The sequence below is a fragment of the Armigeres subalbatus genome, chromosome 2 (genome assembly GCF_024139115.2).
Source record: "Armigeres subalbatus isolate Guangzhou_Male chromosome 2, GZ_Asu_2, whole genome shotgun sequence".
NCBI lineage: Eukaryota > Metazoa > Arthropoda > Insecta > Diptera > Culicidae > Armigeres > Armigeres subalbatus.
In genome coordinates, this window is record NC_085140.1 from 295,856,236 (window position 1) to 295,882,274 (window position 26,039).

At 40.9% G+C, this 26,039-nt stretch overlaps 1 protein-coding gene across 2 annotated transcripts in view; it reads left to right on the top strand.

Moving 5' to 3' along the window:
• The window catches only part of LOC134212442 (putative inorganic phosphate cotransporter), a 158,933-nt gene that overhangs the window by 115,320 nt on the left and 17,574 nt on the right, over window positions 1-26,039 (top strand). For both annotated transcript variants that reach the window (XM_062690309.1, XM_062690310.1), the window contains exons 2-3: window positions 21,824-22,452; window positions 22,518-22,902. In XM_062690309.1, coding sequence (XP_062546293.1) covers window positions 21,824-22,452; window positions 22,518-22,902 — 1,014 coding nt within the window. The remainder of the gene's footprint in view (window positions 1-21,823; window positions 22,453-22,517; window positions 22,903-26,039) is intronic.

Consider the following 26,039-nt stretch of genomic DNA (forward strand, 5'->3'; position numbering starts at 1 on the left):
ATATACCAATTGGGACTGGGAATCCAAGCGTTTAAATTCTAACCGACTGAGTTAATCTGTGATAAAAAATTATAAGGTTATAAACAGAAAATAGGTGAGTTTACTATCTATACATGAGTTTGATCTAAATAACCGAAAGTTTGGAGCTTTAGTAGAAAATAATTCAAGAGTGAAGTGAGTAATATAAAAAATATTGGAAGTACGCGCAATAAACACTGTCCTTTAAATTCGCGGCAGCCTTAATTAGAGTGCATCGCACAGCGCATTTATTTCAATAAGTGATCAGTATTATTCCAACGATAAATCTTCCCACCGGAAAGTTTCCCTTCCCACCGCCGCACCGTATCTATGGAATTGGATCGCCATATCACATGCCGCATCCAACAACTTATTCACCACTTTATCGGCTACCGATAGGCCTCCCCCTTATCGGATCGCATGTCTAATTGTAGAAAGACAAGTGTCCGTCAACAGCCTCGAACTCGATGAATTGGTCAATAAATAGATATGTCCCGGGCCCTTATCACGGGTAGCATTTGTACTCCGAAGCCTACCTTCCATCATTTTACGGGCGCATCGTTTGACATCGAACAAATCTTATCTGCCTGACTAAGGCCTTTTTACGAGGGGGTCTCAGCCCGTTATCAGGCCCGTCTTGCCTAATAGCGCGATGTAAAACAATACTTTCATCCGCTATTTACAAGCAGCGGGCCTTTTGCTTCGCATAAAGATTGATGAATTTACAACGCCAATCGAGTGGGATTATTGTCAAAAGGGGGAAGCTCCCTTTATGAGTGGGGATCGGACACCGGGCGGGGTTCAATTTACGACAGTTGAATTGTTTCATTGATTGATAACCGCAAATCTAGCGCTGCGCGCGAATGGTTCTATTGTTGTTTCCAATCAAGACACTCTGCTGCTGATGATGCGTCGTCATTCTAAATCTTTCCGAACCGAACGGCAGTGGCGGGCAGTCGGACGAGAGTCAGATAAAAAGTTAAACGTGTAACCGCTAGCTTGCTGAATATTGATTGTTGAGATTAATCACGTCAGGATCCATTTTCAAAATAACTTGATAATTTTTGGAATAGCGATTGTGCTCTTAATTCAAATTATTTTGGTCAACCCATGCACCCAACAGAAAGAATAGATTTCGATACAGTTACGCCTATTTGATAAAAAGTTCCTAGAAATGTTTGTATAGATCAAATATTTATCGAGATTTGTAAGCTCAAAAACACGAGCTGGGGTAATTTTTTTTATTGCGTCGCACTTATTTTGAATGTATTATCAATTCAGTAGAAAACCGAATTATCCGCCAGCGAAGTTGGATTTTTCTCACAATCCATACGTTAAATCTAGTTTCGGAAGTGGTGCGCTGTATAGCGCATCACCAAATGAAAACAGCGCACCACTTCCGAAGTTAGGTTCAGCGTACGGATTGTGAGAAAAATCCAACTTCGCTAATCGCCCATTTCGGTTTTCTACTGAATGGATGATAAACTAAGTTTATTATAGTGCCTATTCTTGGTTAAATTACCATTAGAATTTTTCCCGTTCGAAAATATTCCAATCTGAACAAGGATGAATGTCAAAATGATGTCGTCCAACCCAGTACAGATATGTTGCAGCGCCATTATAGAAGGAGAGTTTTTTCAGCATCAGCTAACATTTTTTCCTGTAGTTGTTTAACCTTGTGTTCTCTATTTCGGAAAACGATCAGCTTGAGATCTGGCTGAGCTACGAGTCCAGGATAAAGCGCATACAGCATTTCCAGTAGAAATCGTATAGAAGACGTTGAAGATTACAATCACTAAACTAGATTGCCATAATCTCCGGTTTATCCAGTTTCTGCATGTAGCTGAGCTCAAAAAATTCGGTAATAAATCCGCTTATCCCGAGTGACATTTCACGTTTTATAACCGTGTTGAAGGCCTTGATTCATTTTACAGGAATGCTATACAACTTCTGTAGATCAGGATCTTTCACTATCCTTCGCTTTACAGCTCGCGGTTCCCTCAAGGCAACTTCGTTCGATTCACTGATTTCCGTCAGCATTACAGTGTTCTTTGGATGGGCAACTATAGAACTTCCAGCCGTTTTCTGCCAAATTATGCTGTCGTACAGCTGTCTGCAGCATCTTTCTTCAAAAAAGTATTTGTTATGGCTCCCACTATATCACAGTATAAATGCCGTACCATTAACTCTTGACCGTCCAATAACTCCACGCTGCAGAGGCAATCTATTCTACTGGCTCTCTGATATAACTTTGTCAGTCACAAAATCTGCAAGCTATGCAAAAAAAAGGGTCAGCGATTGTTTCCTGTAGGTAAAACCCTGAAGAAAGTTTCAAGTTGACCTTCTTCGATCGTAAAAGTCAGAATGCATCAGCTCAGCTTCAGTTGTCTGAACTGTAAAAGTTGACAAGTTTCTACCAAGATACCTTCATTCCGTTCTGCCCGATACTTTAACAAGGCTTCCGAACTGAAGCAATGATAGCCTGAACACATAACACTTCCATTTGATTTTTGTCAATTTTTGACTCACAAAAACTGTCATAACTCCAACATTTCTCAACCGATCATAGAGATCCGCATATCGTTGGAGAGAAGAAGAGTGTACAGTCAAACCTCCATGAGTCGATATTGAAGGGACCATCGACTCATGGAAATATCGAGATGCGGAAAAGAAAATCTTTGGGAAGCTGTTTGAAGGGACCATCTTAGTAGTCCATAAAATATTTTTTAATATGGCATAATTTGCTTCCATGAGTCGATATCGAGTCATAGAACATCGACTCATGGAGGTTTTACTGTAATAAAATACAGTATCCCCCCGCTTATCCGGACCTCGCTAGTCCGACGACTCGTTAGTCCGGATCTCACTAATTCGGAATTTTCCGGATTAAAAAGTATCAACACCCATTTAAACACATTATGCTGTCAGTTTTCAAATTCGTGCTGTGATTTTGTTTTGGTTCGTTTGTTTGGATTTGACAGTCGGATTAACGAGAGAAACCCCGATAGTCCGGCCATACATTTGTCGGATCAGCGAGGGTATACTGTATAAAAATAGAGACAGCCATAGGGCACTGCACGGACTGCTTTGTCTCTTTCTCGCTGCAAAGAAATTAGAAAACAACAAGCCCAGTAAACGTCAAAATTTATGAGGAACGAAATAGAAACAGATTTTTCAGTGCCCTATAGGTATTGAAATTGGCCGCCATCTTTGATTTTTTTAAAACTATTTGTCCGCTCAGTTCACAACCACCGATTTTTAATATTTATACACCGATGAAAAGCTTAGCTTATATTGTGCATTGCGTTGAAAAATCTCAGCTGTATGTTTTATTCTATCAAAAGTTATGTAGATTAACCAAATTATTTTGTTAAGGCCCATCTGACCAACGAACATTATTTTTATGGTTAATATTATACTATGACGTCAGTTAGTTCCTTGATTTCATACACTGTTTTAGGCCAAATTTGTTTCGAAAATGAAAAGCATATCTACAACAATATTTTATTTGAAGAGCTCAAAAGTTTTGAGCATAACCCAGCCGTATTCAAGTCATTGTATTAAATGAATCAAGAATTTTGGTATTGGTGATTATAAAGGCTACTTTTTATTATTCTGCATTTATTTTTCTCAACATGTTACCTATGAAAAATACGAGAATAGTAAAAAGTGGTCTTTTAGTTTCGCTTGCTTGTTTGTACAAAGGATTCTGTTTTTACACGATTTTTTTTTCGCTCGTGTTTTTGATCGCGTGACTTCAACTTACCACCAAAATTTTCGCAACATGTTTCAAAAAATCCATAATAAATCAAAGAAAAATCACATGATAATTAATATGCGTAGAACATTCAGGATGAATGTAAAATTGAGAAAATGTGAATCGTGTAAAAACAGAATCCAGTGTATTGGTATAAAAAAATGAAGTAAAAATTCTAACTTTTCCATAGCCAAGGTGTTTATTTAGACATGGAATACACACTAGTTGATATTTTTTGTATATCGTCATTATGGCGAAAAGATTCGTTTTAGGGGAAGAGGCCCCAAAACGCCTCCCCCCCCCCGATGCAAAACGCCTTTTGTGGTTTCCCTCATATTTACCGTCATTAATATGTCCGGAACAAAACTAGATCTAAAATTATGTAGGATAGGCGAAGAAAGTTTCGAAATAGTGCATGGGAAGGTCGGAAAAACCGAAAATTTCCACATTTTGAAGAAACATCTAACATTTTGGCGAGGCAAAACGCCCTAGTGGCAATAACCTACAAAGTACTTGCGTCTCCACGGACTATCCATACTAAAATGCTGATTCGCCGACGCGTGGTACTTTGTTCCCTAGGAGCCGCCAGCTGAAAGGCGTTTTGCCTCATGAGTTTTCCGGCAACAAAATATCACCACTTTTTTGAAATGTGAATATTATCAATATGATTGAGATTTTTGACAATTTTTGAATGGCATCAACTAGCTATCTTGTTTAACTGATGCATAATGTAAAAATACCCATGAATAGCGTTACAAATAAGACAATAGAGCAGTGTTTGCTTAGCTAGGGCTAGGGCTTAGCTAGAACGAGCTCCAACTTTTGTAATATAAATATGTGCGTAATGCATTTTGTGATTATCAGATTAGCTAGTCACACATCTGCTAGGTGGCGCTAGCTTATTTGCAATAATTTAGTGAGGTGGATATCTCGAGATCTATAAGACTTAGAAAGATTTTGTCTTCTACAAAGTTGTTCGGCTAGCCATAACATTTATGATGGAGACTAGTTTAGTTTGGAATTCATACGCATAGCGGCGCTAGTGTATAAGAAATAACCTGTCAGGTTAAATGTTTTTAAATCCGTTAGAGTTAGAAAGTGGCCATCTTCTACAAAGTTATCCGAATTATCTGTAAGGTTGGTTATTATGCAAGATTTAAAAGGGTAGTCAAAACCAGAAGTTTAGTTTGAAACCGCAATACTCCCATGTCATAAGACGAGTTAGAACAATCCCATTGAATTCCACCACTTAATTGTATCCTGACAGATACGTATTTCGACCTCAACAGTAAGGCCGTCTTCAGTGTCTCGTACTTGACTCGACTTGTCGAGTCAAGTCAGATGCAGCAATTAACTGAGTCAATGGTCTAATGATGTTCTAACTCGTCTTATGACATGTGAAAACATTCCACTAAAAAGCTCAAAATAATTTTCTTACCGCAATACTCGTTGGCGCTCGAGTTTAGTCGAATCGATTCAAGTACGAGACACTGAAGATGGCCTTACTGTAGAAGTCGAAATATGTATCTGTCGAAGGTAAAACCAAGTGGTGGAATTAAATGGAATTGTACGAACTCGTCTTATGGCAAGTAACTTTGTAAAATACGGCAATATTCTGAAAATTCCAGATTTTGAGATATTTAACCTATCAGTTTATTTCTTATACACTAGCGCCGCTAAGCGATTGTGTTTAAACCTAACTTGCCTGCATCATGACGGTTTTCACCACCCGAACAACTTTGTGGAATACGGCAATATTCTGAAAATTTCAGTTTTCGAAATATCTAACCTAGCAGGTTATTTCTTATACACTAGCGCCACCAAGCGGTTATATCTTAATCTAAACCGGCGTTGGTCATAATGGTTTTGACCACCCGAACAACTTTGTAGAAGGCGGCAATATTCTAAAAATTGCATATTTTGAGATACCTGACCTATCAGGTTACTTCCAATACACTAGCGCCACCAAGCGGTTGTATTATTAACTAAACTTGCTTTCGTCATGATCGTTTTAATCATCCGAACAACTTTGTAGAAGACGGCAATATTGTTAAGATTTCAACTATCGAAATATCTAACCTTTTAGGTTATTTCCAATTCACTAGCGCCGCCAAGCGGTTGTATTTCAAATTAAACTTTTTTCGTCATGATAGTTTTGCCCTCCCGAACAACTTTGTAGAAGACGCTAATATTCTAAAAAATCCAGATTTCGAGATATCTAACCTATCAGGTTATTTCATATCCACTAGCGCCGCCAATCAGTTGAAATCAAAACTAAACTGACCTCCATCGCAATGGTTTTGATGATGAATAACCGAACAATTTTTCAGAAGGCGGCAGATTTTTTATTTATGCGTTACTCTTTATTTCCGTGTGATGGTTTGGCAACGGTTGGAGCGGGTTGCCAAATTTGCCAACTGGTGGGGATCGTCTAAAGATCGTAATCAACTAAAACCCACCCGTGTAAAAAAAAAGAACCGGGTGTATGTCTATTTTTATTATTGAAAATTGAGGATACACTTTTCCTCTTTCAATCGATATGCTGATCTCTAAGATCGGTTGAGAAATGTTGGAGTTTTGACAGTTTTCGTGAGTCAAGAATTGAAAAAATCGAGGGGTCCATAAAAATGATTTCGATCAAGGGGTCAATCTTTCTGAAGAATTCAACTCGGATCCTTAATATAGTCGCCGATAGCTTTCGAATGAACATAAATTTAGACATTTTTAAGAACCTCGTGCAAACAGTGGCCCGGTCTCAGCGAGAATTACTCATATATGGTTCAATGGTACAGGAGAACTTTAACGTGTATTCCGAGCTGAGCACGTTTTCTACAATTGCGATATGGAAAATAAGTCCGCAAGACAGGACAACGACATCACAGATAACCGATATTTAGACTGATATACCATACGTGTGTAAATAACCGCAACCGTTGATTCAAATGCATCCAACATTTCGAACACGTTTGGCAATCGTTTGAAGATGGCGCGATGATCATTACTGTGTAAAACGCAGCCTAAATATAAATGTCAAACGTATTGATTGCGTTCGACGGTAACTTATCCGTTGCGTCCGTATGTACTTCCGCAAACAGTTGAGTAGATGACAGTAGTGAGTCAACAAATATCATTTCAAAAATTTACACAAGATTTTCAATAAAATTTGTTCTAGCTTAAATATCTGTTTGTTCTAGTTAAATATTTGTTCTAGCTTATCTGTGACGACATCTTCGAAAACGATGGTCAAATGGAAAATCCACGAACGCTAATCCACAATAGCCTTCAATATTTTGACGTGCGTCTCGCGACTCTTTCAAACGTAGGTGTCTCATCATGCCGAATTGATATCCACCTGATCTGTAATAATTGGGGAAGAGATTCGTTTCTGGGCACCTTTTCGTATCTTTTGACAGAAGGCAGATGCACAACTGCCATTTGTCTATCATGGTAACACGATGTGTTGTGCTCAATACCAAAAGCAGATAGACACATCTACTTTATAGTATGAACATTTTATTACATTTTTCATTTATTTAGCTTACATCTAAACAGATAACACTGAATCAAAACTGTGACGCCTTAATACACACTTCGAGGACACATCTCTTCATGCTCGATTGCGCACCACGCTCGTCAAGTCGTTCTGTACCTGATCAGCCCACCTCGCTTGCTGCGCTATAAGCCTTCTTGTACCAGCCGGATCGGAAGCGAACACCATTTTCGCTGAGTTATTATTATTATTTACAGACTAAGGCCAAAGTGGCCTGTGCGGTACAGTCCATGGCAACACGTCGCCAACCATGCAGTCTACGGAGGATCCGCATGTCATCTTCCACCTGATCGATCCACCTTGCCTTCTTGTGCCCGTCGGATCGTTGTAGAGAACCATTTTCCTCGGGTTACTATCCGACATTCTGGCTACGTGCCCGGCCCACCGCAGTCTTCTGATTATCGCGGTGTGAACAATGGATGGTTCTCCCAACAGCTGATGCAACTCGTGGTTCATTCGCCTCCTCCACGTACCGTCCGCCATCTGCGACCCACCATAGATGGTACGCAGCACTTTCCTTTCAAAAACTCCCAGTGCGCTTTGGTCCTCCACGAGCATCGTCCAGGTCTCGTGCCCGTAGAGAACTACCGGTCTTATAAGCGTTTTGTAGATAGTCAGTTTGGTACGGCGGCGAACTCTATTCGATCGGAGCGTTTTGCGGAGTCCAAAGTACGTACGATTTCCAGCCACTATGCGTCTCCGACTTTCTCTACTGGTATCATTTTCGGCAGTCACCAGTGAGCCCAAGCACACAAATTCTTCTACCACCTCGATTTCATCTCCACCGATGCAAACTCGCGGTGTGTGGCTCACATTGTCTTCTCTTGAACCTCTTCCTATCGTGCTTTCTCCATCTTCTCAAAGTTACGTGCCATAATATCTATGTCGTCGGCGAAGCCTAATAGCTGGACGGACTTATAGAAAATTGTACCACTCGTAATTATCCCTGCTCTTCGTATTACCCCTTCCAAAGCGATGTTGAATAGCAGACACGAAAGACCATCACCTTGCCGTAACCCTCTTGCGGGTTTCGAAGGGACTCGAGAATGCCCCTGAAACTCGAACTACGCACATCACCCGATCCATCGTCGCTTTGATCAACCGTGTCAGTTCCGGAAATCCGTGTTCGTGCATTAGCTGCCATAGCTGGTCCCGATCGATTGTATCATATGCGGCTTTGAAGTCGATGAATAGATGATGTGTGGGCTCGTTTTATTCGCGGCATTTCTGCAGTACTGCCCCATGAACTTCCGTGCAATTGGTGCTAGTCGACGGCATAAAATTTGGGAGAGTACCTTGTAGGCGGCGTTCAGCAATGTGATTGCGCGGTAGTTGCTACAATCCAGCTTATCGCCCTTTTGTAGATGGGACACACGACACCTTCCATCCACTCCTGCAGCAAAACTTTCTCCTTCCAAATCTTGGTAATGACCCAGTAAAGCGCTCTAGCCAGTGCCTCACCACCGTGTTTAAATAGCTCTCCTGGTAGTTGGTCAACCCCAGGGGCTTTGTTGTTCTTCAATCGGCCAATCTCCTCCTGGATTTCCTGGAGATCCGGAGCCGGTAAAATTATGTCCTGCGTGCGTCCTCCCAGGTTCATCACCATACCGCCATCCTCGTTTGCCACATAGCCATTCAGGTGTTCTTCGTAGTGCTGCCGCCACCTTTGGATCACCTCACGCTCATTCGCTCAAGGTTCCCGTTTATGTCCTTACACATATCAGGCTGTGGCACGTGGCCCTTACGAGAACGGTTCAACTTCTCATAGAACTTTCGTGCGTTATTAGCGCGGTACAGTTGCTCCGTCTCTTCACGGTCTGCTGGCGCTTTTTCCCCCGGAAAATCGAGTTTTGTCTGTTCCGCGCCCGTTTATATCGTGCCTCGATCGCCCTCGTGCGGTGTTGCAGCAATCTCGCTTATGCTGCATTCTCTTCCACTAACTGCCCACATTCACCATCATACCAGTCGTTTTTCTGATCCGGGGGCACCGTGCCTAGTGCAGCGGCAATGGCTCCAATCATCTTCAAGAGACGCTGCGCCTAGCTGCTCTTCCGTTGGGAGTGCCACTTCCAGCTGCTGCGCGTAGTCTTGGGCTAGTCTACTGTCTTGTAGCCGCCCAATGCTAAGCCGCGGCGTTCGACTACGACGCGTGTTATACACCGTCGAGAGTTTTGAGCGCAGGCATACTGCTACGAGGTAGTGGTCGGATTCAATATTCGCACTGCGGTAAGTGCGGACGTTCGTAATATCGGAAAAGAATTTACCGTCGTTCAAAACGTGGTCGATTTGGTTTCCCGTTTCTTGGTTAGGTGAATTGATTGAACACAAACCTATTAGATTTTGAAATTACTCACTGATAATCATAGTTTTAATATTGAAGACATTTGAAGACATTTTTACTCGACTGTGAAGACTTGATAGCCGTTGATAGCCGTTACTCCATTCGGACGTGTATTACCTTCTTCTCGAAGGCAAGTGGGAGTCAAGAAGTAAATCTACCGAAGCGTACCTGCCAGGATGACCATGAAGTTTGTGAAACAGGAAAGAATATTGATAATGACTGGAAAGTGTATAACACCAGATCGTGAAAAAAATGAATTGTAGAATTATTATGAGCATGTGGATATAATCAAATATATAGGTTGAATTGAATAAGAGGACATATATGTTAGTCATGAATACCAGATTCGAGAGTGTCGAAGTCAGATTTCAGTTTTGTGATGTATTTCGCGGGAAGTAAAGCCTGTCCACGCTAAATTTCCGACACTGAGACAATGTCCAATTGATTTGTAGCCATTTAAACACTTCGACAAGAATGAAAATATGCTCAAAGAATCACATAAAGCGAAGAGATTCAGCTGTCATGTAAATAAATCTTCTCAGTGGTTTGTGAAAATTTAAAAAAATAGCGTTGGTTGATGGGTGTCCGAAATTTAACGTGGACAGGATTTAGTAGTACATCCGAGCTGCTGCGGATCGAGCAGTAGCTGGAGACGGCTGATTCGGATGCAGCCGTTTCCTATGGACACGACAATGGCCAAGTCGGTACATTGTGATTAGTGGCGCTCCCGAAATGACAAGCTCGGTCACGGTAAAGCGGGGGAAAAAATCGGAAATCGCGTATGCTTGTTTCGGTTGAAAAGAGACGCACGGAAAAACAAAAAAAACTGAAAGATTTCTTTCGTGAAATTAGTGACACTGAAAAAAATGTTTGTAAAAATAGAATGTGTGCCATTAAAGAAATCTCGCTTAACTTTTCAAAAGGACCTAAGTAACCTGAGTAATTTTTTTCTGGTAAATGTAAATTAGTCGAGGCACATTATTTTTATTATGTGTACATCGTATGAAGAATATTTTAGTGCGCACTTATTAAATTTATTGATTGCATCGATTTTACATTTAACAAAGTTTGGTATATTACTAGTAGACTAGTAGTAGTATAGACTAGAGAATTTTCCGAGAGGTAATCCCGGATAGGATATACAATCATTCCCCCGAGAGGGTATATTCAATAAAGTAAACAATCATTCCCATGAGGGGGTATCCCTGATAGGGTAAACAATCTTTCCCCCGAGAGGTTGTCTATGTAGAACATGTAAGCAAAAAGTTGCGTAGAATGTTTTGATATTTTTTTTCCGATTGATGTTCTAGAACTTGGTAGCTCTATCCATGACTTCATTCCGAGATCAGATTATGATTTGAGATCCGTGCTAGAAAATGTAAACAAAGAGTGAGAATAAGTAAGGAATGAGTTGCGTAGAATTTTGTTGATGACTTCCGTCTGGTTTTGATGCAAGATTGATACACTATAGCTGGTAGCCTGGTAAGGGTCTGTTCACAAATTACGTAACGCTTTTGGGGGGAGGTCCAACTTGTGTTATACTTTGTTACACTAAAAGGTGGGGGAGGGGGTGGGTACTACCAAATGTTACGCATAACGCGAATAAAAAATATTTTAAGTATTTTCAACACTGATTGAAGTAATTGCTGACATGTCATGATCAAGACGATAAATACGCATCAACCTATCCTCTTCAAAACCATACTAATCATAATTGTCCCATGATAGTCTTTGTAGTTTTAAACTTTTTATCTCAGAGCTGGATATTTTGATGTTTTTTTTTTTAATTCTTAAAGACGTCGACTTTTGTTCGAAGAATTGTTGCTACATTTCGAGGATTTTTTGTCTCACGAAGAATTTTTATTTTACAGATTATATTATTTGATGAAACGACCTCGGGAACGTCGCTTTTGTGTGGGGCGAGACAGCCCTGTTGTATACCACTCTATATTATATGCTGTTTATGCCGTCTTGGTGTTGGTGACGAGCAAGCAGCCAAGCATCGTTCTCCCTCAGTCAGAGTCCAACAGTGATCCGAGTAAGGCGATACCTTCGCCGAGTGCAATAATGCGCAATGGGTGATTTCCTGGCGCAGCAGCAAGCTACACATTTGGCGACAGTGGCAGGTTTTACTGCAAATTTTTGTTAGTATCAAGTGGAATAATGTTAAAACTAATGTGCCTGATAAAAATACTGCGTCATGGAAATCACCCACTGCGCAATCTCAGAAGAAAAGGTAAATTCCTGAACCAAGAAGGATGTTTGCTTTTTGCAGTGTTTACGTGGGGACCGGTGCTCCAAATTGGGAGAGACGCGGTTGCGTAAGTAAGTAAAACGGAGAAGATTCGAAATTGTTTGCGTGTCTTGAGTACCGCAATGGCGTTTGGCCAAAAAAAAAAGATGAAATGATTGGCGAGTTTGGAGGACCGCCAAGAAAAGATTAATTGTTTTGCGAGTTTTGAGGACCGCAATGGCGTGTTTGGAGGACCGCCAAGAAAAGATGAAATGATTGGCGAGTTTTGAGGACCGCCAAGAAAAGATGAAATGATTGGCGAGTTTTGAGGACCGCAATGGCGAGTTTGGAGGACCGCCAAGAAAAGATTAATTGTTTTGCGCGTTTTGAGGACCGCAATGGCGAGTTTGGAGGACCGCCAAGAATAGATGAATTGTTTTGCGAGTTTTGAGGACCGCAATGGCGTGTTTGAAGGACCGTCAAAAAAAATATAAAATGATTGGCGAGTTTGGAGGACCGCAATGACGAGTTTGTAGGACCGCCAAGAAAAGATTAATTGTTTTGCGAGTTTTGAGGACCGCAATGGATGGCGTGTTTGGAGGACCGCCAAGAAAAGATGAAATGATAGACGAGTTTTGAGGACCGCAATGGCGAGTTTGGAGGACCGCCAAGAAAAGATGAATTGTTTCGCGTGTTTTGAGGACCGCAATGGCAAATTTGGAGGACCGCCAAGTAAAGATGAAATACTTTGCGAGTTTTGAGGACCGCAATGGCGTGTTTGGAGGACCGCCAATAAAAGTTGAAATGACTGGCGAGTTTTGAGGACCGCAATAACGTGTTTAGAGGACCGCCAAATAAAGATGGAATGATTTGCGAGTTTTGAGGACCGCAATGGCGTGTTTGGAGCACCGCCTAGTAAAGATGATTTTTTGCGGGTTTTGAGGGCCGCTATGACATGTTGGGAAGACCATCAAGTAGAGATGAAATCATTTGCGTATTTTAAGAATTGCTGTGGTATGTTTGGAGAACCGCCAAGTAAAGATGAAAGAATTTGCGTGTTTTAGTACCGCAATGGCGTGTTTAGTGAACAGCCAAGTAAAGATTAAATGACTTGCATGTTTTGAAGACCGCCAAGCAAAGTAAAAATGATTAGCGTCGTCGAGTCAAGTACGAGACACTGAAGACAACCACACAGTTGTGGTCGAAATACGTATCTGCAAAGATATCGAAATAATTGGTGGAATTAAATGGAGTTACATAACTCGTCTTAGACCGTTGATGATTAGCGTGTTTTGAGGACCATAATGGCGTATTGGTAAGCTCGCTAAGTGAAGCTTGAATGATTTGCGTGTGGAAGAACTGAAATGTCGTGTTGGGTGGACCGCCAAGAAAAGTTGAGATTTTTTACGTGTTTTGAGAACCGTAATGGTGTGTTGGGAAGACCGCATAGTAAAGTTGGAATGATATGCGAGTTATGATGACAGCCAGAAAAATTGAATAGCTGAAGGTTTGCGAGTTGGAGCACAGTTCAAAGCATGTCGTGGGCGATTTGAAAGGTCCGTTCATAGTTGAAATGGTTTGATGACGAAAAACACAATGGCCAAATCTGCCAAATTCAGCTTATTGTAGCATGGTTCAACTGAACCACCGAATAAAAAAATGCAAATTAAAAAAAACTGCAAAGGCACGTTGTAAGAAAGTAATATTGAAGTTGTGGATGCCGCAATGACGCTTTTGAAGAGCCTTGATTTCAAATTGCAAAATAAAGTAATGTTTAGCAATTGTGATATCCCATCTATGGTCCTGCATTTCAACTTCGTATTCTATAAGCAGTGGCAATCCTACGTTTTTGCTCACAAGGCTAACTGGAGACCCCAACTTGGTGCAGCTAATATCGAATGTCAGGAATAATATTGGATGTATCTCCAACCATGGTGGTTAAATGATACCCAGAGCCCTGCCCAGATCTTAATATTGGAGTCCTAATGTTTTGGAGAACTTGCTCGCAAATTTGAAGAAATTGATTATGCTTGAGTTTTAATTCATGCGAAATCACGATGTTTCGCTCCAAAAGCGAATAGAATTAGTCGAGGTTCTTGTCTTATGAGAAGAACACTGCATTAACAAAGTAGAGCCTGAGCATGATAACCTTACATGTCGTAGTTGCTACTCCGTGTTTTACCAAAACAATTGCATCTCAATGTGCTCAGTTCAAAAGCTCTAGGGGTTAACAAACGGCGCTGGCCACGTCCTTTCATGCTACCGTAGATGTAAAGGAATTGATAAAAGATGCAGTTACTCGTCACATTGTAAACCAAGAACACTTCTGCACTCGCCACGAGAATGTTATTGGAATCTAGCGGATAGGTTCTATGGAAGAGGCTCATCTTGATTACCAGGTTGCAATGGATGCCAAAACGAGCTTCCTTTCGCTCTTTTCGATTTCTAACAATTACGGCTAGAATTAGTCAAGTTGTAGATAGAGAATAGAAGATGGAACCGGTATTCAGTCTATTTCTAATCTTAGCAATTGCTAAAACATGAGAAATATATGGAGAAAAAAAAGTAGGAGAATTGAACTTGGGATTGATCCCACGACTAGCTGCGTATGAGGCAGAAGTAATTATCATATGATCATATGATCTTCCCGTACATGTTATGAGCACACTACAGAATAGAATACTAAAAATAAATCTGTATTGTTTTGTTATGTTCGTTTGCTATGGCATTTAATGCACGAATGTGAACTTTCGGATAAACTAACAAGATTAGTTAAGGCGACGTTGGAAAGGGGAAAAACGAGTATTTCAAATTACACGAACGGTTTCGATCCTTTCGGGAACATTCAGAGAGTTACGCTTTGGTGTGGAATAACTCTATTAGTATGATTTGTATAAGGACCGCTTAGCAATGTCGGAATTGGTGCTTTGACACGGAACGACAAGATAGAGGAAACCTGCTACAGTCATGACCACCTGGAAAACGATGTACATGACAGGAAAAGACATAAAAGAAGACAATGTAGCTGCACCATGAGTTTGCATCGATGGTGATGCCAGTCTTGTCTTGAGATGTATTTATCATTCAGATACAGTTTCATATAAAAAAGAATTTGATATTTCGCTAGCCCTGATGTTCCCTAAAATATCGTGTCAAATTTGATCAGTACTCGGAATATGGCACATATAGTGATGTCGATCACTATTTTTAGAGAATGTGCGTGTGATTGAATAACGGAAAAAAGAGCGGATAATAAATGCAGAATTTGCTTATCTGCTATATGTGGCCGATAATTTTGCTTGTGTAAGGAATGAAGGCTTTTGAACGAATGCGAAGATGCACAAGATAGTGGTGCACTGCTAGCGTGTTTTGTCGATGCGAGATAGCTGGTGTTTATGCCATCATAGCATGCAAGATATAGGCTAGAAACCCAACTTCGGACGAAGTGCGCTAGATTCTCATAAAATTGCATAATAAAAACGCATCATTTAGTTTGAGAGATCAAACTCCGAGAGAAAGTTCGTTTCAGAAGAAGTTCGGAGCTGAAACTAGGGCGGTTATTGTGTTCGCGTATTTTGTTTGACTGCAGATCTACGGAATCAATACCAGCGACGACAGATCCAGTCAATTTATTTGTTTCGCGGGTGGCATGGACATTGTCGGCCGAACATTTGCAAAGGTGGCAGAACTGTACGTGAAACGTGAAGCAACAAAAGTTGGACTGGTGGTGAATGCATCGTAGACAAAGTACATGCTTGTGGGCGGAACCGAGTGCGACAGGGCCCGCCTGAAAAGCAGTGTTACGATAGACGGGGATACCTTCGAGGTGGTCTAGGTATTCGTCTACCTTGGATCCTTGCTAACGGCTGATAACAATGTTAGTCGTGAAATACGAAGGCGTATCATCTGGGGAAGTCGGGCCTAATACGGAGAACCAGAACAAGAAGAAACTGCGGTCAAAAAATATTTACCACCGCACCACCATGTGACATGTACAAGACGCTGATAAGACCGATAGTCCTCTACGGACATGAAACATGGACAATGCTCGAGGAGGACTTGCAAGCACTCTGATTATTCGAGAGACGGGTGCTTAGGACCATCTTTGACGATGTGCAAGAAGGCGTTGTGTGGCGGCGAAGAATGAAGCTCTACGGCGAACCCAGTATCCAGAAGGTAGCTAAATCCGCAAGGGTACGATGGCAGGACATGCTGCAAGAATGCCGGACAGCAACCCTGCAAAATGGTGTTCGCTTCCGATCCGGCAGGAATGAGACGGCGTGGAGCACAGCGGCGAGGTGGGCAGACCAGGTGCAGGCCTCAAACCGTGTATTGTCTGTTTAGAAGTAAACTGAATAAATGAAATGAATGAATTAGCGACGAAATTCGGAGACGCATCTGTAGGGATTGAGACGGGTATGGTAAATGACATAAACCGAATAAAGGGCATATGTATTAGCCATTAGCATTAGCCCTAGATGGGAAAGTGACAAATGAGAGAGTGGAATATTTGGTAGGAGGTCGTGGTGTTGAGTTGATGTGCTTCGCTCAGCAGCTGAAGATTGACGCGCCAAAATTGTAGTAGAAAATCGTACTTACAACCACCTACAAAGTGCGATGGCCCTCTATGGGTTGAAGACCAGGAAGACCAACGTACAAATTGAATCTTGGAGCATATGAATGAGGTGAATGAACAACCGTTGGAGGAAACTTCATCTATTCAAACCGGAAATATCTGTTCGTTGCCTGAATATAAGACAATATTCCATAGAAAATGGTTTTCGATTTCCTTGGCCTTGGAATGGTGCCTTCGGCAAATAAATCTTTATAGTGGTATTTTTACCGAGTGTTTGATTAAATATAAGCTCAATAATGCATGTACAAAAAAAGAGAAAACCAAGGACAAGTTATAATTGCAAGAGCCTAATAAAAAAAGCCGGAGAGAAAGGGGGATGTGTGGGGCGAGACAGCCCTGTTGTATACCACTCTATATTATATGCTGTTTATGCCGTCTTGGTGTTGGTGACGAGCAAGCAGCCAAGCATCGTTCTCCCTCAGTCAGAGTCCAACAGTGATCCGAGTAAGGCGATACCTTCGCCGAGTGCAATAATGCGCAATGGGTGATTTCCTGGCGCAGCAGCAAGCTACACAGCTTTGATTGGTATTGTGTTTCATGATTAGATCTTCCAAACTAAGCTAAAGTTAACAGAGGGAACCCAGAGAGTTTTCATTCAAAGCAGTTGCATTTTAGCTCAACCACTTAAAAACTGTTAAAAAATAGCAAAACCCACATGTTTTGGTGAAGGAAAACAAATCTGCCTTTAAAATTTTCACAGTTACGCGTTACATGGGGGAGGGAAGGGGTACAAAAAATGTTACTTTTTGTTACAAGGGGGAGGGAGGGGGTCAAAAACTCGGATTTTTGCGTTACGTAATTTGTGAACAGACCCTAAGCTCTATCCATGTCTACATTTCAAGATCAGTTGATGAATTGAGATCAGTGTTAGAAAAAGTAAACAAAGAGTGAGAACAAGTAAGGAAAGAGTTGCATAGAATGTTGTTGGTGATTTTTTTCTGATTTTGATGCAAGATTGATGTTCTAGAGCATGGTAAGCTCTATCCATAACTGCATTCCGAGATCAGTGGATGACTTGAGTTCAGTGTTAGAAAATGTAAACAGAGAGTGAGAATATGTAAGGAAAGAGTTGCGTTGAATTTGGTTGATGACTTCAGAACAAGTAAGGAAAGAGTTGTGTAGAATGTTGTTGATGACTTTTGTCTGATTTTGTTGCAAGATTGATGTTTTGGAGCATTGTAAGCTCTATCCATTACTGTATTCCAAGATCTGTGGTTGAATTGAATTCAGTTTTAGAAAATGCAAACAAATAGTGAGACTTTATCAGCAAAGATTTGCGTTGAATATTGGTAATCATTTTTTTTCTGATTTCGTTACTAGATTGATGTTCTTAGGTATTATATAGCAGAGCAAAATGAAAGATGTAGGGATTGAGATGGATATAATCAAATTATATAGATTGAATAGAATAAGAGGGCATATACGTTAGTCATGAGAACCAGATGCGAGAGTGACGAAGTCAGATTTCAGTTTTGTGATGTATTTCACGGGAAGTAGTATTGATTCCGAGCTGCTGCGGATCGAGCAGCAGCTGGAGACGGCTGATTCGGATGCAGACGACAAAAAGAATTTATGCAACAGTTTGGTGATGTTATTTCTATCCAAAGCGAGAAATGGAAACATCACTTCCCTGGAGTTTCTAACGGAGTACGAGTGCTACAGATGAGACTCAAGCAATCCATACCATTATTCATAACTATTGGAAAGGACATCTCCTTAGTGATTCACCCAAGCAGCCTAAAACTAAAACGACGACCAGCTATCGACATCTAGCTCAACAGAATGCATCGAAGCGACGAACAAAAGGCGGCTATCGACACGCACAGCACATTTGAAAAAGAAGATTTGCACTGATCATTGTGTCCAACCCATCTGGTTTTCTGTAAGCGGATCTAATTAGTAATTGTGAAATTGTAAACAAAATTTCAAAAGTGCTCGAATCCGTTATGCTTTTTCGCACTTGAGCCTATAAATAAATTCCAAAAAAATCTGGTATCTCTGCTCTGCTCCCTTTAGCAAATTTATCCGCGAAAACAATCTTGAATCCTAAAGGAACTGGTTTCGCATATGTTTCATTATCCATCAAGAAACAACCGTTGACTTTCGTCAGACAATTTTCGTTGGTATAGCCTACGGGTCCGAGTTCTGGCCGCTGTTTGTTGTTTGATGAATTGTTTACTTGCTCGGTAACATTTATATCCTTCCCGGAAACGGATTCGCCACACAGTTCAACGGACGACATTCAGTTTTTTTCGCCAAATCATAATCGGGCATATTGAGAGAGAAAGTGAAAATCTGTTTCTTTTCCAGTCGAGTTTTTCCAATAAGCGGATCGGCCGGTCACCGAAATTTTGTTCTGCATTGTGCGGGTGAGTAAATTGATCAGAAAGGGAAAATGTTGTTCGCATCCAGTTGTGTAGTGCGGTGGATAATTAAAATATTTAGCGTTCGTTCGATTTTTGTTTTTGTTTTAAATCAACCACACTCTCCGTACCCCATATATCCAACATCCCAGTGATTTCTCGTGAAGGTGCAGATGACTCGTCGGCTTCTATCAAAGTGAGTATCACGTCAACAATTTCCTACCTATTCCTTAATTGACCTGCATTCGGACACGGCCGGCGCTGGTATTGCTTATTTTTTGGGTCACCTGTTCTTACACTTTGAAAATGATGTTAGTCCCAAACTTCATCTGTTGGTTCTCTGTGTAATTACAGCTGAACTGGTAATAACCGAGTAGCAACCGTGGGCGGTCAATCATGCTCATGCTCAAATCATAATCGGGCATATTGAGATTGATTTTCCAAATAACGTTGATCCGCATTTGACTGTTTGACTTACAATTTTAAAAATCGATTATCTTCAATGTAGAACATAATTTGGAAAATTTCCAATATTGTCATTCGAAAAATTGATGATTATGCGATATACACCCATTCAACACTTTTCTGCAGGATTGATTTTTAAAATCGGTAAAAAAATTGGCCCTTTCTGAAAGTTAATCCAGATTAATCTTTGAAAAAATAAATATTTATGTAAAGTGTATTTTTTCTGTGACTAAGTCTTCATGTCCAGAAAGTGTCATTGAAGACAGAGAAGTGCTGCCGGGTCCGAATAGGATTTGGCGCGAGTGTTCACTATTTTATGAAATTCGAAAAAAGAGTTGAGTAGACCTGATTAGAAAAAAAATACATTGGGAGTAAACGATATTCCTTAATCGTTATTACTTAAAATCAGTTGATTTCATCTAAAAGTTCCAAACGTAAGCAAGATCAGTCAATGTCGAAAGTTTTGTTCAGCATCGACTGAACAATCGGCCACCGTAAAACGCCCCTTTCCCCACCAGATAGTTATGTGTCGTGCGAAATTATCTATTCCGTGTTGGTTGGCTCCGTGTAGCCCATTAGTGTGATAAGCAATAATCAATTTGTGCAATTTAAATTAGCGAGCATCTGTTTTCCGATGTCAAATAGATCCCATTTGCTTAGGTGCCGGTCCGATAGCGCTACTCTGTTGCACTACTCTGCTGGGGCTGCTAGTTGCAATATTTAGTTGGAATCGCTAACCTAACGGATAAGCTCCCTATCGCAATCGATGATCGTACACAATCTGCGGCTCGTGGGATCAAGCTGCGGCGTTCGTAGTCCGTTGTCTTAATTCGCTCGGGATGGCGACCGAGCGGACCCGTAGGTTGGAAGCCGCTGCTACCGTTGCACTATCATAATCACGCGTTAAGTTGCTCAGATGCGCGCACACGCATGGAGGTAATTTGAATAATTTCGTAACTGCGGTAGAACCTGGTGGTCGCGCGATCGCATGTTCGCTAATGATATTATTATCGTATCGCGTCGTATCGGACGGAGGTGAAATCCACCGGTTTTTTGCTTCGATTGGGCGTCACCATCAGCTGTTCGGGCGGAGCTGATGATCAATGTGACGTGCTAATATATTCGAGAGGTTGCAAAATTTAACGCTGACGCTGACTGGTTTGTTGCAGATGGTGGCATCGGTACAGGAACCACCTGTTGCCGTTGCTAATAGAATTAATTAATTTATGGGTTTCGCGAATCAATAATCGCATTAGTTTAAATGGTTCAAGTTCAACGTTTGAGAACTTCCTCAACAATGATAACCTTCATGCTTCAGATGGTTTGGGTTTATTTGGGATTGGCAGGCCTCAGTACAGAACAGTTTTTAGAAAGTCGCTCTTGGGGTGCCGGAATCGGAATTGTAATTACAAATCATAATACTCAAGTGTCTGAACTTATTATAATCAAATAATCATTTAGATTTATGATTTTCCGTGAGCTTCATTAACAAAAGCTTTACAAATATGTTTCTATTATTGTGCGTCATTGCCAACATATTTTTGTAACAAAACTACTAATGAAAATAAAATAATTTCAAATCAATATTACAAATTTGCAAAACATTCCACGTTTGCGTTTTTATTGTTTCCTAGTCATGTGTCGAGACTTATATAGAAACGATTTTTCTATTATGAAATGTTTCTTTTCCAGTTTGAAATTTTCAGTTTATTTCTGAGTTTATGACAATCATGGACAATGAATTCCACTAAAATACTAATGTACTAATTCAACTTCTATCATACTGGTTAAAATGAAAATAAGTTGTTCAAAAGGAATTAAAAGTAACAAAGTGCAAAAGAGTTAGGGTTCCCGTTTGTTAATATGTAAAAATTATAAAATCTACTGACACGTACACATTGTGGAATGAAGGGGTGTGGACTGTGGAGAATCCCTTGCTTATTCATTGGATCTAAATGCATTTTTCATCAGTTTCCATACGGCAAACATAATCAAAGCTAATAAATCTTGATTATGTTCTTGTTCACCTTGAATTTTATGTAATCCAAGTGATACGACATTAAATTTGTAATAAAGGAACTAAATTTACTATGATTGGTTTTATTTACTGCTATTCAGTTCTTATAATTGGTTCATGACAAAACAAACCGCAGGAAAATAATTGGTTTGATGGAATCTGTATCTTGATGAACATTTTATAGCTCATTATTACACAAAACACAATCATACGCCACAAATTATCACGCTATAAAGTGCATTATCTATTTACGGCCCTGATAAAAAATGAGACCTTTCCAAAAAACAATAAACGAGCATTTTAAAGCCTCTTGATAACACTGACCATATAACTACACATGAATCAATCAGCTGTAGATAAAACCTGATGGTAAATGATCTAGAACTTATTAAACGTCATACCTATACAAAACGGTAACCACTTTCCCGTTTTCCTTTCCGCAGTTTTCATCATCCCGCAGCGGGTGATCCTGGCGATCTTCGGCTTCCTGGCGATCCTCAATGCCTACACGATGCGAATCTCGCTCTCGATCGCCATCACCGAGATGGTGAACAAGACGAGCTCGGCGGAGCAGGAGGACGGCGTCTGTCCGATCGATGACAACGCCAACCTGGAGGACTACACCGGCGGGGAATTTAACTGGGACCAGGAGCTGCAGGGCATCATCCTGTCCTCGTTCTACTGGGGCTACGTGATCACGCATCTGCCCGGTGGTATACTGGCGGAAAAATTCGGTGGCAAGTGGACGCTAAGTTTGGGCATCCTGTCGACGGCGTTCTTCACGTTGATTACGCCGTGGGCGGTCAGTGCCGGTGGTTCGACGGCGCTGATTGTGATCCGAGTGCTGATGGGTTTGGGCGAAGGCACTACGTTTCCGGCGCTGAGTGCCCTGCTGGCGTCGTGGATTCCGCTGAAGGAGCGCAGTAAGTTGGGCTCGTTGGTGTTCGGTGGTGGACAGGTTGGCACAATTTTGGGCAATTTGATCTCCGGATATTTGCTGGACAGCTTTGATGGATGGTCGTCGGTGTTTTACTTCTTCGGAGGATTGGGAGTTGTATGGTTCATACTGTTTGTAAGTTTGAGAGTTGATATGAGCCATGCGGAGAATTTGGAGCTAAATTTGATTTATCATTACAGACTCTGCTCTGCTACAGTGACCCGGAATCGCATCCATTCATCAGTGAGAAGGAGAAAGATTTCCTCAAGCGAGAGCTGGGCTCTCTGACGCGTGACAAAACCCTCCCGCCAACTCCGTGGCGCTTCATTTTGACGAGTGTTCCGATGGTGGCGCTGGTTTGTGCTCAGATCGGTCACGATTGGGGATTCTTCATCATGGTGACGGATTTGCCCAAGTATATGAGCGATGTGCTGCGGTTTTCGATCAAGGACAATGGACTGTACTCCTCACTTCCGTATCTGGTGATGTGGATCGTTTCGCTCTCGACTGGTGTGCTGAGCGATTGGTTGATCACGTCAGGAAAAATGACAATCACCTTCGGGCGGAAGCTCTTTACCACTATTGGTAAGTATTGATCTGTTTCTTTCTATCTTTATTTTTTTCATGATGTTGAAAGCTCAAAATCAATCCACCTTGGAGTTTCAAAATGAAATTTCCAGATGTTCATTATCTTTATTATTTTCTTGGAATTCTCATTCACTAGACTAGATTCCAAGAATCCATACATAGTATCCGCATTATCTGGTTTCAACAGCTGGGTACACTCTGGCTCCGTAACGATTTACGGCAAATGAACCTACCAAATAAATTATAGTTAAAAAAAAAAAACAACTGTGTACATGCCGTAATCTTTTTTGTGTACAGGAGTTGGACTAAATGGTCAGTACAATGGTCAAGAATTTGGTCAAGAACTGAATCAAATCTAGGATCAGATCAACAAATCCAGGATTTGTCCTGAATTCTTTGGGAGTATATAAAAATCGTGTATTTCAGCCTTAAATTTTGAATTGATATTGGAGCTCGAGGGGTCCAAGGTGTTATAATTGACAGATGTGTGTGAGGGCTTGGAGGTTTGGGAATCGGTGACAACATGTGTAGGCTTCAAGATTTTGTCAATGGCATGAATTATGTAACTTGTGTGGCAAGTATAATGGATGCACAACACCGATCAAGAATATTTCTCACCTGAAAGCATGCTAGGCCGGATCATGCATCGAACTCGCCATCTCCGTATTAGCAATCTTACGCATTTGCTGGTAAAAGGCAAACTGGAGACCCAATGGAGGTTTTAATGCACATTTGAAACTTAGGCAATTTACAAGCCGGTGAAACTATAATTGGACCCAAAATGGCATGTAGTTAGGTATCCTTTTCCATCTGTGTTCTACGACATTTAGAATGCGGTGAGGTTTGAACTTGATTCTTCCTGCTTCAGATCTTAAAATACATTTTCGCGTCCAGAACGAAGAACACTTCGATCTTTCCAAATTCGGAAGCATTTCTTCCTCTGTCGCAATTTGGTAATTTGCGCGTTTCCTAATTTCCGTTGGGTCCAAACATAATTGTAGTTATTGCATAGCGGTTTGCCGCTCCCGCCAGCGTTTGCTGTTTTGGACTGCACGCCATCGTATAACCTTCGGACAAAACAACCCGTTTGAGAGATGTTTTGCGCTTCTAAACGTTGTTGAAGGCTTTGATTTCAATGTGAGTAGAGTTTATTTTAAATGTTTGTTATTAGTACAACTAGATACCGTCGTGCGGGGCTTCTTTTGACTCCGGGGCTACTTTGGATTTTAGATTTTTTGAAAAAAATAAACGGAAAAAATACCAAATTTGAAACAGAAAGTTGCCATCCAACTATCAACAAAACAGCCGTTTGATGATAATGGCAATTTTATAGTAATTTTCGTTATAATTCTTGTTTTAAAATGTCCAAAGTAGCCCCTGATTTGTCAAAAGAAGCCCCGCACGACGGTATGTAAGTTTTAATCAGTCTGTATACAGTCATAGCTGAAGACAAAGTGAAATAAAATAAAAATAAAATATTAGTTTTTTCCTTTTGCTTCACTATAACTAAGCCATCTGACTCTACTCGACCTCCCCTGTAACAATTCGGGCCGCCAAAATTAGCTACAACCACGACTCACCATAGCCTCACTGAATTGTCATCCGATTTATCTTCACTTCAATTCGGCGTCCCAGCCGCCCATCCAATCCCCATGCTCCCGCTGGAGATCAAGGTCAGTCTCCAATGGATCATCAGTGGGTTCTGGAACAACCTAATCTCGACCTGCCCATCGACGACAGCTCTCGTGGATCATATATTTCCAAGATGTCAACCGTACTTCTGCGGCTCCGTGGACCGAACACTCTGAACACAATACAAATGAACCGGCAAGATTGGTATAAATATCAGGCACTTGGGTAGCAATTAGGGTTTTCGAGAAATCCCCTTCAATGTCATAGGCATCTTTAAGGACCGTTGTAAACTTCTCGTTAGGATACCGGTTACGAGGTAGGACCGTTTGGCCAAACAATATTTGGTCGAACAGTTCGTTAGGCCGTAACCCACCTAGCCGAAACTCATTTGGTCGAAAATACCACGAAAATACGCAAAGGTCATACGGCCGAAAATGTTTTGCAAACAAACTGGACATTTGACGAAAAAGTCGTTTGGCCGAATAAGTCATTATGCCGAAAATGCCCTTCAACCAAAATTGTTGTTTGATAGAAAGGGTCATTTGACCAAACGGGCAGTCGAAGGGTATACCTCGATAGGCGTAAGTACGTTAAGCATAAGGACGTTAGGCATAAAATGCCACAAAGAATAGTCCATGACATAGAGAAGGTAAAATTATGCCTAATATATTTGTGCCTAAATTACGTAACCCTGACGACACTGACCTACGTCCGAAAATGTCTGAAAGTGGAGGTGGGAAACGAGATGTTACAGTGAGAATTCATAATGAGAAACGAGAAATGGGAAGTAGAAATGTGCGACGTTTCACTTCCCATTTCGTACTCCTTATTTCCCATTTCTTATATGGCACTTCTCACTTCTCGTTTCCCACTTATCACTACCCATTTCTTCAGACTCTTCAGAGTGAGAAATGAGAAGGAAAAAGTCGCATAGCTTACTTCGCATTAGAGGTGTGCGCCGGTTCGAAAATCGGCAGCGGCCATTGTCAGAATTTGGGTCGACACACCGAAAGCCATTTTAGCCGACGGCATGAATCAGTGTGACAATTTTTTATTATTTTTATTTCTTTGAAAAATAAATCTGATGTTTAAAATACAGGCATACCTCGATGTACACCTGCGTTATTTTAGTTTACGTACTATAGAAGCGTACGTACTATCGAAGCAAAAAAAATCGTCTTTTTGTTTATTTAGGAGAAGCAGATTGTTTATAAAACCACTCGGAAGCCAAAATTTCGATAGAAGGCTCTGTACTCTAAGCATATTTATATTTGATATAGTACACAACGGACCAACAGGCAGATTTTTATTTTAAATGGTGCCTACGTTACGTGTAGCATTGAGCAAAATAATCGTGTTTTGAGATATGAGGCCAATATTTTTTAAGAAATATTGTATGTTTATGGTTTGGAACATCCATAAATTGCGTGACATTGTAGGAGGAATATTTTAAGGATATGTTACACATCGTACATAGTTATGCATGTTTCTACAAAAAAGCG